The 13,817-nt window shown below is 42.2% G+C and overlaps 1 protein-coding gene across 1 annotated transcript; it reads left to right on the top strand.

Annotated features, from left to right (window-relative positions):
- The first annotated feature begins 1,233 nt into the window (after nucleotides 1–1,233).
- Nucleotides 1,234–2,886, top strand: LOC124593839 (piggyBac transposable element-derived protein 4-like). The gene has a single exon (XM_047132190.1). It carries the CDS (start codon nucleotides 1,234–1,236, stop codon nucleotides 2,884–2,886), a length of 1,653 nt encoding a protein of 550 aa, XP_046988146.1.
- The last annotated feature ends 10,931 nt before the right edge of the window (nucleotides 2,887–13,817 follow it).

Genomic DNA, 13,817 nt, shown 5'->3' with positions numbered 1-13,817 from the left:
AACTACCATAAAGCAGAAAAATATATTTTTATGACTGTCTCCAATTGCAATCTGCAACTGACATATGTACACAAACTCGAAAACATGCTTACCGGGCTGGAAATAAGTATAAAGCATTGGTGGTAATTTATAGAAGAGTTATAGTGTAAGAAAAAACAATCGACCGACCAGACCTTGAAACACCGTCGGCACTGACCGGCCGCAATATCATCCTCAGCCCTTAGGCTCACCTCATGTGGATGCGGACGAGCATACGGCCAGCAGACCGCTCTCCCGGCCGTTGTCAGGTTTCGTGACCGATGCCGCTACCCCTGATCAAGCCAATTGGCACTGCATCCCCAAGGACTGACTGCATCCCGCTTGTCAACAGCTCTGGGGAGACAAGGACGATGATCCATGCAAGGGTTAGCCGAGCCCGACAGCGCTTAATTTCGGTGATCTGACGGGAAGGCCGATAAGAGTTACAATACCAGTAAATAACAGCATAAGGACCAAATTTCCCTTAGGTTCATCCGTTCTAGTTCCTGTCGAAGCTCTGACGAAGTTACTTTCGTAAAATACAGAAGGAAAAGCAGCCACTTTTTCGTCATAAATCGTTGTTTCCATAAAAATGCGCCGTGCATTTCGCCCCTTGGTGGCTAACGATCTGGGATTAACATTATTACGTAAGTACTAGTTCCATCCAGTAATATTTCACATATATAGGTAAGTTTCAGGAGAAACAAAACTGGCGTTCTACGGATTGGAGCCTGGAATGTCAGGTCCCTTAATCGGGTAGGAAGGTTAGAAAATTTAACACTCTAAGCGCCAAGCCCGTAAAATTTACGGGCCTGGGATCGCGCGAAAATCACCAAGCCCGTAAAATTTACGGGCCGCTACATTTAATTTCATTCAAAACACTGCAACGTTATTTCTACGGGTTTGGCCAGCGCTATACGTTTTTCAGATGTTTATTAACAAAATGCGTCCATAGATGTCACGGCAGCGCTGTAATTCATGTTAAAACTTATCTTTGCGTTCTCAGTCTGTATATCATTCAGTTGTTTGTCATCATGTTTCGGCGCGGTTTATCAGACGCAGAAATTGCGGATTTGATCAATCATAGCGACACTCTGGATAATGTAGAGAGTGATTCAGACGATTCTGAATGCAATGGTGTGTTTGAAGGTACGTATTTCCGAATTTTCCACGTAATTGTGCAGTACGCACATATCTGTTGAACATGTGTAAACGATGTATGTAGTTACACATAATGTGATATTCTTTTTAGAAGACGAGATTGATGACAGTTTGTCTTCAGATGAAGACGAGAATGATGTTGAAGGTGTTGCTTCAAATCCAGCAGCTGTGCCGTATCCGAAAGACAGTGAGTGGACTGCAGTTGACACCTACCGACCTCTGCCTGTCAACACGACACCCAGGCAGATACTAGTGGATATTGATGAGTCGAGTTCTGTACTGGATTGCAGTAAAGTGTTCCTTACTGACAGTGACGTAAATGAACTCAAGAGACAGACAAATTTGTATGCATCACAGACAATACAGAAGAAAAGAAGAGGAAATAATCTGAAGCCCCATTCAGTTTTGAGTTCGTGGAAGCCAGTGACTATAAGTGAGATGAGGCGTTTCTTGGGTATTATTTTCCACATGTGTGTTTCGAAAAAGCCCAAAATTGCGGACCATTGGAGCACTAATCCTGTTCTTAGTTGTAACTTTTGTCCCCATGTCATGAGCCGTTTGCGTTTCACTCAGATACTGTCATGCTTGCATCTTGTTGACAATTCAAATCAGAAAAAACCAGGCGAAGATGGATTTCATCCACTTTACAAAGTTTTGCCATATTATAATAATTTGAAGGAGCGATGTATCCAGGCATATCGTCCCTCAGAAAAAGTGACAATTGATGAAGGAATTTGCCCATTTCGAGGTCGTGTGAGTTTCCGTGTTTACATGCAAAATAAGCCTCATAAGTATGGACTGAAAGTATATGCTGTTGCTGAAGCCAGTAGTGGCTATGTTGTAAATTTTGAAGTTTATGCTGGTAAGCATATTGTTGACAATTCTTCGTCTGCGGTTATTTTGCGATTGTTGTCTGACAGCAGCTTGCTGAACAAAGGCCACACTGTGTATTTAGATCGATTTTATTCCAGTCCAGAGCTATTTCAGCAACTGGCAGAGAAAGGCACTGGAGCTGTTGGTACTGTGAACAAATCCAGGAAAGGATTGCCTAAAGATTTAGTATCTGCTAAGCTGAAAAAGGGCGAAATGTCTTTTCGGCGTAAAGATAATGTATTGGCAATGAAGTGGAAAGATAAGAGAGATGTGTATACATTGTCTACAAGGCATCAAGCAACATTTGGTACGCATACTAAGAGAAATGGGTCTGTAGTATTGAAACCACTTCAGGTACTTGATTACAACCTCAATAAAATTGGAGTGGATATTGGAGACCAACGCCTGCAGTACAATCCGTTCCAGCACAGAACTGTGAAATGGTGGCGAAAATTATATTTCCATTTGCTGCTTATGGGAGTATCAAATGCATTTTGGCTGTACAATGCAGTGCACAGGAAGAAAATTACAATAACAGACTTTATAACAGTGCTTGCAGTTCAGCTTGTTGAAGACGACACACTTGAATTCATTCCAAGAAATGAAGGAACTGTAGGTCGGCTAACAAAGAGACATTTTTTGCAGCACATACCTGCAACTACTAAGAAGTATGCTGCTCGTGTGTGTCACGTGTGCAGTTCCAGGAGCAAGAAACAGAGTGGCAAGGCTTCTCGCAAAGAGACACGATACGAATGTGAACAGTGTGGCGTTGCACTCTGCCTGGAACCTTGCTTTAAAATTTTCCACACTAAAAAACAATATGATTCTGTGTGAAATTTATATGTAATACTGTATACTATCAGAAACATGTAATGTAGTGCCACAATTTTGGTTAAAAATAAATCACAATTGTATTCCCTTATTCGTATGACTTTTTCTAAATTCTTAAAACATCTAAGTGATTTCTATAACTGTACCTTAAAGCTGTGCATTGTAAAGTAGTTTCTTTCACTCAGAATTAAAGTAGAAATGTGCAGCTTCAAGATGGTACCAAATTTGCCACAATCCAAACAGTAGATTTGATGCAGTAATTTTTTTAATATTGGTAAAATTGCCCGGTTTCTAGGGACGGGTGCATAAAATAGGCCTGGTACAGAGAGTGTTAAAAAGGTACATGGATAGGTTAAAGTTAGTTATAGTGGGAATTAGTGAAGTTCGGTGGCAGGAGGAACAGGACTTCTGGTCAGGTGAATACAGGGCTATAAATACAAAATCAGGTAGGGGTAATGCGGGAGTAGGTTCAATAATGAATAAAAGAAACAGGAACACGGATAAGATACACAAGAAGCCCACGACTACCACAGTAGTACAAGTTTATACGCCAACTAGCTCCGCAGATGATGAGGAGATTGAAGAAATGTATGATGAGATAAAAGAAATTATTCAAATAGTTAAGGGAGACGAAAATATAATAGTCAAGGGGGACTGGAAAGGAAGAGAAGGAAATGTAGTAGGTGAATAGGGACTGGGGGTAAGGAATGAAAGAGGAAGCCGCCTGATAGAATTTTGCATAGAGCATAACTTAATCATCACTAACACTTGGTTCAAGAATCATGAAAGACGGTTGTATACGTGGAAGATATCTGGAGACACCAGAAGGTTTCAGATCGTTTATATAATGGAAAGACATTTAGGAATCAGGTTTCAAATTTTAAGTCATTTCCAGAGGCAAATACGGACTCTGCCCACAATTTATTGATTATGGACTGTAGATTACAACTGAAGAAACTGCAAAAAGGTAGAACTATAAGGAGATGGGACTTGGATAAACTAAAAGAACTAGAGGTTGTAGAGAGTTTCAGAGGGAGCTTTAGCGAAGGAAAGGAGAGATGAAATAGCGAAGGGAGTAGAGGCGCAAGTAGGTAAAAAGACAAGGGTTAATAGACATCCTTGGGTAACACAAGAAATATTTAATTTGACTGATGAAAGGAGAAAATATAAAAATGAGTAAATGAAGCAGGCGAAAAGGAATACAAACGTCTCAAAAACGAGACCGACAGGAAGTGCAAAACGGCTAAGCGGGGATGGCTAGAGGACAAATGTAAGTATGTAGAAGCATATATAACTAGGAACAAGACAGATCCCGCTTACAGAAACATTAAAGAGACCTTTTGAGAAAAGAGAACCACCTGTATGTATATCGAGGGCTCAGATAGTAAACCAGTCTTAAGCAAAGAAGGGAAAGCCGAAAGGAGGAAGGAGTATATACAGGGTGGTCCACTAATCCTGACCGGGCCAAATATCTCACGAAATAAGCGTCAAATGAAAAAACTACAAAGAACGAAACTTGTCTAGCTTGAAGGGAGAAACCAGATAGCGCAATGGTTGGCCCGCTAGATGGCACTGCCATAGGTCAAACGGATATCAACTGCGTTTTTTTTTAGATAGGAACCCCCATTTTTATTACATATTCGGGTAGTACGTAAAGAAATATGAATGTTTTAGTTGGACCACTTCTTTCGCTTTGTGATAGATGGCGCTGTAATAGTCACAAACATATGGCTCACAATTTTAGACGAACAGTTCGTAATAGGTAGGTTTTTTAAATTAAAATACAGAACGTAGGTACGTTTGAACATTTTATTTCGGTTGTTCCAATGTGATACATGTACCTTTGTGAACTTATCATTTCTGAGAACTCATGCTGTTACAGCGTGATTACCTGTGAATACCACATTAATGCAATAAATGCTCAAAATGATGTCCGTCGACCTCAATGCATTCGGCAACACGTGTAACGACATTCCTCTCAACAGCGAGTAGTTCGCCTTCCGTAATGTTCGCAGATGCATTGACAATGCGCTGACGCATGTTGTCAGGCGTTGTCGGTGGTTCACGATAGCAAATATCCTTCAATACGGGGACGTGAGATCCGGTGAACGTGTGGGCCACAGTTTGGTGCTTCGACGACCAATCCATCTGTCATTAAGTATGCTATTCAATACCGCTTCAACCGCACGCGAGCTATGGGCCGGACATCCATCATGTTGGAAGTACATCACCATTCTGTCATGCAGTGACACATCTTGTAGTAACAGCGGTAGAGCATTACATAGGAAATCAGCATACATTGCACCATTTAGATTGCCATCGATAAAATGGGGGCCAATTATCCTTCCTCCCATAATGCCGCACCATACATTAACCCGCCAAGGTCGCTGATGTTCCACTTGTCGCACCCATCGTGGATTTTCCGTTGCCCAACAGTGCATATTATGCCCGTTTACGTTACCGCTATTGGTGAATGACGCTTCGTCGCTAAATACAACGCGTGCAAAAAATCTGTCATTGTCCCGTAATTTCTCTTGTTGCCAGTGGCAGAACTGTACACGGCGTTCAAAGTCGTCGCCATGCAATTCCTGGTGCATAGAAATATACAGTAGTACGGGTGCAATCGATGTTGATGTAGCATTCTCAACACCGACGTTTTGAGATTCCCGATTCTCGCGCAATTTGTCTGCTACTGATGAGCGGATTAGCCGCGACAGCGGCTAAAACACCTACTTGGGCATCATAATTTGTTGCAGGTCGTGGTTCACATGTGGCTGAACACTTCCTGTTTCTCCTTAAATAACGTAACTATCCGGCGAACGGTCCGGACACTTGGATGATGTCGTCCAGGATACCGAGCAGCATACATAGCACACGCCCGTTGGGCATTTTGATCACAACAGCCATACATCAACACGATATCGACCTTTTCCGCAATTGGTAAACGGTCGATTTTAACACGAGTAGTGTATCACGAAGCAAATACCGTCCGCACTGGCGGAATGTTACGTGATACCACGTAGGTATACGTTTGTGACTATTATAGCGCCATCTATCACAAAGCGAAAAAAGTGGTCCAACTAAAACATCCATATTTCTTTATGTACTACACGAATATGTAATATATATGTGGGTTCCTATTTTTAAAAAACGCAGTTGATATCCGTTTGAGCTATGGCAGCGCCATCTAGCGGGCCAACCATAGCGCCATCTGGTTTCCCCCTTCAAGTTAGACGAGTTTCGTTCTTTGTAGTTTTTTCGTTTGACGCTTATTTCGTGAGATATTTGGCCCGGTCACTATCCATGGACCACCCTGTAGAGGCCTATACAAGGCCGATCTACTTGAGGAAATTATTCCGTTATGGAAATGGAAGAGGACATGGATGAAGATGAGATGGGAGATATGATACTGCGCGAAGAATTTGACAAAGTGCTAAAAGACCTAAGTAGAAAAACGGCCTCGGGAGTAGACGGCATTCCGTTAGAACTACTGATAGCCTTGGGAGAGTCAGTCATGATCAAACTCTTCCATCTGGTGGAGAAGATGTATGAGACAAGTGAACTACCTTCAGATTTCGAGAAGAATATAATAATTCCAGTTCCAAACAAGGCAGGTGCTGACAGGCGTGAAAATTACTGAACTATCGGTTTAATAAGTCACGCTTTCAAAATACTGACACGAATTCTTTACAGACGAATGGAAAAACTTGTAGAAGTCGACCTCGGGGAAAATCAGTTTGGAAGAACGCGAGAGGCAATAACGACCTTCGGACTTATCTTAGAAGCAAAGCTAAGGAAACGCAAAGCTACGTTTATAGCACTTGCAGACTTAGACAAAGCTTTTGCAATGTTGAGTGAAAAACCCTTTTTCAAATTATTAAGGTGGCAGGGATAAAATACAGGGAACGAAAGGCTATTTATAATTTCTACAGAAACCAGAATGCAGTTATAAGAGTCGAGGGGCATGAAAGGGAAGCAATGGTTGAGAAGGGAGTGAGACAGAGTTGTAGCCTATACCGGTGTTATTCAATCTGTACATTGAACAAGCAGTAAAGGAAACAAAGAATGGAGTACGAATAAAAATCCAGGGAGAAGAAATGAAAACCTTGAGGTTTGTCGATGGCATTGTAATTCTGTCGGAGACAGCAAAGGACCTGGAAGAACAGTTGATCGGAATGGATAGTCTCTTGAAAAGAGGCTATAAGGAGAACGTCAGTAAAAGCAAAACGAGCGTAATGGAATGTAATCGAATTAAATCAGGCGCTGCTGAAGGAATTAGATTAGGAAATTAGACACTTAAAGTAGTAGATGAGTTTTGCTGTTTGGGCAGCAAAATAACTAAGGATGGTCGAAGTAAGATATAAAATGTATACTGGCGATGGCAAGGAAAGCTTTTCTGAAGAAGAGAAGTTTGTTAAATCAAGCCGGCCAGTGTGGCCGAGCGGTTCTAGGCGCTTCAGTCCGGAACCGCACGATCGCTCCGGTCGCAGCTTCAAACCCTGCCTCGGGAATGGATGTGTGTGTTGTCCTTAGGTTAGTTAGGTTTAATTACTTCTAAGTCTAGGGAGACTGATGACCTCAGATGCTAAGTCCCATGGTGCTTAGAGCCATTTGAACCATTTTGAAACTGAATTGAACAGCAAGTGAGAATAGTTCGGAAGGTATGTATTGCGAATACATAGAAAGAAGGATCCTTTATTGTATGATTATATGATAGCGGAACAAACAATGGTAGCAGTTACTTCTGTAAAATATCTGGGAGTATGCGTGCGGAACGATTTGAAGTGGAATGATCATATAAAATTAATTGTTGGTAAGGCGGGTACCAGGTTGAGATTCATTGGGAGAGTGCTTAGAAAATGTAGTCCATCAACAAAGGAGGTGGCCTACAAAACACTCGTTCGACCTATACTTGAGTATTGCTCATCAGTGTGGGATCCGTACCAGATCGGTGTGACGGAGGAGATAGAGGAGATCCAAAGAAGATCGGCGCGTTTCGTCACAGGGTTATTTGGTAACCGTGATAGCGTTACGGAGATGTTTAATAAACTCAAGTGGCAGGCTCTGCAAGGGAGGCGCTCTGCATCGCGGTGTAGCTTGCTCGCCAGGTTTCGAGAGGGTGCGTTTCTGGATGAGGTATCGAATATATTGCTTCCCCCTACTTATACCTCCCGAGGAGATCACGAATGTAAAATTAGAGAGATTAGAGCGCGCACGGAGGCTTTCAGACAGTCGTTCTTCCCGCGAACCAAACGCGACTGGAACAGGAAAGGGAGGTAATGACAGTGGCACGTAAAGTGCCCTCCGCCACACACCGTTGGGTGGCTTGCGGAGTATCAATGTAGATGTAGATGTAGATGTATTTCCCAAATCAATTCTGATTTCAACAGTCATATTCGAAACCGGATGTTTTATATAGAAGTAAATGTTGGGCTGTTCATAAAATTATAAATAAGAATAATTTCTCATAGATGAGATTTTTACGATCCGTAAATGGCGTAGCTTTGAGGGATGAAATGAAAAGTAAGTTTAAATCATTTAATAGCATGTGAAAGTAATGGAGCTTTAAATCTCATCATCGAAAGCCGAGTGAGATAATATTTTGTTGGTCTGTCTCTACACAGCATTTTTTGTCAAAACTAATTTTTAACCAAATATTCTTACTATTATGAGGTTATCAAGATGTAAATTATTTTATACTTAGCTCAACTTAGCACTGAGACTTGAGACCGATATTTCCTACCACCGCAGAGTAAAGACGGAATAAGAGAAGTAGTCACTAACTTACATGACCGTCAGAGGTATGTGGAAATAAGAGCTGAATTAAGCAGAGTGCAAAGTACATGGAATGAAACGTCTCTTTGAGTCGATCACCAAAAGTTTCCAATGGTGTACGCGTTTATTACTAGAGTTAGAAAGATGTCTCCCAATCATATTCTTGCTACCCTGCAACATTTCAGGCCACGAGCAGTGTGGCTTCTTATCTAAGCTGCGGCTACTTTTAGCTACAGCTCTTGATGAACAGCGCTGTGGCGGGGTATCCGGTTAGCCCCATGTTGACTAAACGTTAACGCCGTCCCTGCTCCACCTCCTCGGAGCCACACGTTGCTTCTTTTGGTGGCACTACGACAGTATTTGGGTGCCACCATAGTAGGGTCTGAATTTGGTCTACTATTTTTTTTTTTTTTTTTTTTTTTTTTTTTTTTTTTTTTTTTTTTTTTTTGTCATCGGTCTACTGACTGGTTTGATGCGGCCCGCCACGAATTCCTCTCCTGTGCTAACCTCTTCATCTCAGAGTAGCGCTTGCAACCTACGTCCTCAATTATTTGCTTGACGTATTCCAATCTCTGTCTTCCTCTACAGATTTTGCCCTCTACAGCTCCCTCTAGTACCATGGAAGTCATTCCCTCATGTCTTAGCAGATGTCCTATCATCCTGTCCCTTCTCCTTATCAGTGTTTTCCACATATTCCTTTCCTCTCCGATTCTGCATAGAACCTCCTCATTCTTTACCTTATCAGTCCACCTAATTTTCAACATTCGTCTATAGCACCACATCTCAAATGCTTCGATTCTTTTCTGTTCCGGTTTTCCCACAGTCCATGTTTCACTACCATACATACAATGCTGAATTCCAGACGTACATCCTCAGAAATTTCTTCCTCAAGTTAAGGCCGGTATTTGATATTAGTAGACTTCTCTTGGCCAGAAATGCCTTTTTTGCCATAGCGAGTCTGCTTTTGATGTCCTCCTTGCTTCGTCCGTCATTGGTTATTTTACTGCCTAGGTAGCAGAATTCCTTAAATTCATTGACTTCGTGACCATCAATCCTGATGTTAAGTTTCTCGCTGTTCTCATTTCTACTACTTCTCATTACCTTCGTCTTTCTCCGATTTACTCTCAAACTCATTAGACTGTTCATTCCGTTCAGCAGGTCATTTAATTCTTCTTCACTTTCACTCAGGATAGCAATGTCATCAGCGAATCGTATCATTGATATCTTTGCACCTTGTATTTTAATTCCACTCCTGAACCTTTCTTTTATTTCCATTATTGCTTCCTCTATGTACAGATTGAAGAGTAGGGGCGAAAGGCTACAGCCTTGTCTTACACCCTTCTTAATACGAGCACTTCGTTCTTGATCGTCGACTCTTATTATTCCCTCTTGGTTGTTGTACATATTGTATATGACCCGTCTCTCCCTATAGCTTACCCCTACTTTTTTCAGAATCTCGAACAGCTTGCACCATTTTATATTGTCGAACGCTTTTTCCAGGTCGACAAATCCTGTGAAAGTGTCTTGATTTTTCTTTAGCCTTGCTTCCATTATTAGCCGTAACGTCAGAATTGCCTCTCTCGTACCTTTACTTTTCCTAAAGCCAAACTGATCGTCACCTAGCGCATTCTCCATTCTTCTGTATATTATTCTTGTAAGCAGCTTCGATGCATGAGCTGTTACGCTGATTGTGCGACAATTCTCGCACTTGTCAGCTCTTGCCGTCTTCGGAATTGTGTGGATGATGCTCTTCCGAAAGTCAGATGGTATGTCGCCAGACTCATATATTCTACACACCACGTGATTAGTCGTTTTGTTGCCACTTGCCCCAATGATTTTAGAAATTCTGATGGAATGTTATCTATCCCTTCTGCCTTATTTGACCGTAAGTCCCCCAAAGCTCTTTTAAATTCCGATTCTAATGCTGGATCCCCTATCTCTTCTAAATCGACTCCTGTTTCTTCTTCTATCACATCAGACAAATCTTCACCCTCATAGAGGTTTTCAATGTATTCTTTCCACCTATCTGCTCTCTCCTCTGCATTTAACAGTGGAATTCCCGTTGCACTCTTAATGTTACCACCGTTGCTTTTAATGTCACCAAAGGTTGTTTTGACTTTCCTGTATGCTGAGTCTGTTCTTCCGACAGTCATATCTTTTTCGATGTCTTCACATTTTTCCTGCAGCCATTTCGTCTTAGCTTCCCTGCCCTTCCTATTTATTTCATTCCTCAGCGACTTGTATTTCTGTATTCCTGATTTTCCCGGAACATGTTTGTACTTCCTCCTTTCATCAATCAACTGAAGTAGTTCTTCTGTTACCCATGGTTTCTTCGCAGCTACCTTCTTTGTACCTATGTTTTCCTTCCCAACTTCTGTGATGGCCCTTTTTAGAGATGTCCATTCCTCTTCAACTGTACTGCCTACTGCGCTATTCCTTATTGCTGTATCTATAGCGTTAGATAACTTCAAACGTACCTCGTCATTCGTTAGTACTTCCCTATCCCACTTCTTTGCGTATTGATTCTTCCTGACTAATGTCTTGAACTTCAGCCTACTCTTCATCACTACTGTATTGTGATCTGAGTCTATATCTGCTCCTGGGTACGCCTTACAGTCCAGTATCTGATTTCGGAATCTCTGTCTGACCATGATGTAATCTAATTGAAATCTTCCCGTATCTGCCGGCCTTTTCCAAGTATACCTCCTCCTCTTGTGATTCTTGAACAGGGTATTCGCTATTACTAGCTGAAACTTGTTACAGAACTCAATTAGTCTTTCTCCTCTTTCATTCCTTGTCCCAAGCCCATATTCTCCTGTAACCTTTTCTTCTACTCCTTCCCCTACAACTGCATTCCAGTCGCCCATGACTATTAGATTTTCGTCCCCCTTTACATACTGCATTACCCTTTCAATATCCTCATACACTTTCTCTATCTGTTCATCTTCAGCTTGCGACGGCGGCATGTATACCTGAACTATCGTTGTCGGTGTTGGTCTGCATTCGATTCTGATTAGAGCAACCCGGCCGGCCGAGGTGGCCGTGCGGTTAAAGGCGCTGCAGTCTGGAACCGCAAGACCGCTACGGTCGCAGGTTCGAATCCTGCCTCGGGCATGGATGTTTGTGATGTCCTTAGGTTAGTTAGGTTTAACTAGTTCTAAGTTCTAGGGGACTAATGACCTCAGAAGTTGAGTCCCATAGTGCTCAGAGCCATTTGAACCATTTAGAACAACCCGGTCACTGAACTGTGCACAGTAACACACCCTCTGCCCTACCTTCCTATTCATAACGAATCCTACACCTGTCATACCATTTTCTGCTGCTGTTGATATTACCCGATACTCATCTGACCAGAAATCCTTGTCTTCCTTCCACTTCACTTCACTGACCCCTACTATATCTAGATTGAGCCTTTGCATTTCCCTTTTCAGATTTTCTAGTTTCCCTACCACGTTCAAGCTTCTGACATTCTACGCCCCGACTCGTAGAACGTTATCCTTTCGTTGATTATTCAATCTTTTTCTCATGGTAACCTCCCCCTTGGCAGTCCCCTCCCGGAGATCCGAATGGGGGACTATTCCGGAATCTTTTGCCAATGGAGAGATCATCATGACACTTCTTCAATTAAAGGGCACTTGTCCTGTGGATACACTTTACGTGTCTTTAATGCAGTGGTTTCCATTGCCTTCTGCATCCTCATGTCGTTGATCATTGCTGATTCTTCCGCCTTTAGGGGCAATTTCCCACCGCTAGGACAAGAGAGTGCCCTGAACCTCTATCCGCTCCTCCGCCCTCTTTGACAAGGCCGTTGGCACAATGAGGCTGACTTCTTATGCCTCGGCCGCCAATGCTGATTATTTATCAAAATTATTTATCAAAATTATTTATCAAAATTTATTTATCAAAAAAATTAAAAAAAAGCTCATTATTTATCAAAATTTAGGCAGTGGCGGGGATCGAACCCGGGACCGAAGACGTTTTGATTATGAATCAAAGACGCTACCCATTTTTTTATTTTTATTTATTTATTTATTTTTTTTAATCTCATTTTGTTCGCTTTTGTTCGTTGAATCTGCTCCGGGCGGACGTCGTAAGACATCCGTTTAAGTTCGTTGTTGATCGAGTAACTCAGTTTTTTTATTACAGAGGGCAGCTAACCCTCTGACCGAACACGCTGAGCTACCGTTCCAGCGACCCCTAGACCACGGGTGTATTTTTTTTTGGTCTACTATGGTGGCACCTAAATACTGTCGTAGTGCCACCATAGTATGGTCTGAATTTAGTCTATCGAAGTACTTCTCTACGGTAAGTCAACATCTCAGTTTCGCTGCAGCCCACTTTCCAGTGTAAGTAAGAGATACAAATATTCCTAGAGATGTACAAGCAGTATACGTAAATGCTCGTTATTAATAGACTTAATGATGGATAGGCGTCGATGCAGAGAATGCAAAATACTACTACAAAGGAGAAACTTCTGCTCGTAATTCATTAAGAAATTCTGCCGCTGCCTGGGCTGTTTTGGACACATGGAACAAATATCCGTAAAAAGCAACTAGCCCGTGTGTTGTATTCTTTTGCTGTTGAATGCAAATATGAAATATCTGAAAATGCAGCTGACACTGTTGTAGTACCGTGTGTGATGAAACGTTGTGGGGTAGTATAACAGTACGAGGGACAGTAAGTCGAACTGAGAGCGTTGCCTTTCGCAGCCAACATTATTAACAGCTGGACACCCGGCGTACGCAGACTCTTAAGTTTCAGTCTACCGGCGCCACTATCCCACCACACAAACTCCACCCAGATTCTGCCCTCCTTGCTGGGAAACACTTCCGTGTATCCAGGACATTACCATAACCATAGTCCACTAAACCCACAGGACCGGGTGGGAGCCTCGATCGAGCCCACAATTTTGCTTTGTCTGGAAATCCTGTTGTGTCACTTTTACACGTGTTCAAATAGTCGAACTAGTGATATCCGCCGTATGGAAAACAAAAGGGCCTAGTTACACTTCGCAGCTGTTTCTGTGACACATGTAAGTCAATAGCGTTGTTGTGCCTATCTGTTCGCATTCTGTGTGAAACAAGTAAATAATTCCAACTCAGCTCTGCTACTGTTCTTTATTGCCCTACTATGTGCGACATGTTTCGGACATGACGCCT

Source organism: Schistocerca americana, chromosome 1, assembly GCF_021461395.2.
Source record: "Schistocerca americana isolate TAMUIC-IGC-003095 chromosome 1, iqSchAmer2.1, whole genome shotgun sequence".
In the NCBI taxonomy this organism is placed as follows: domain Eukaryota; kingdom Metazoa; phylum Arthropoda; class Insecta; order Orthoptera; family Acrididae; genus Schistocerca; species Schistocerca americana.
The sequence above is the reverse complement of the archived record's forward strand: the minus strand, read 5'-3'. Positions and strand labels throughout refer to the sequence as shown.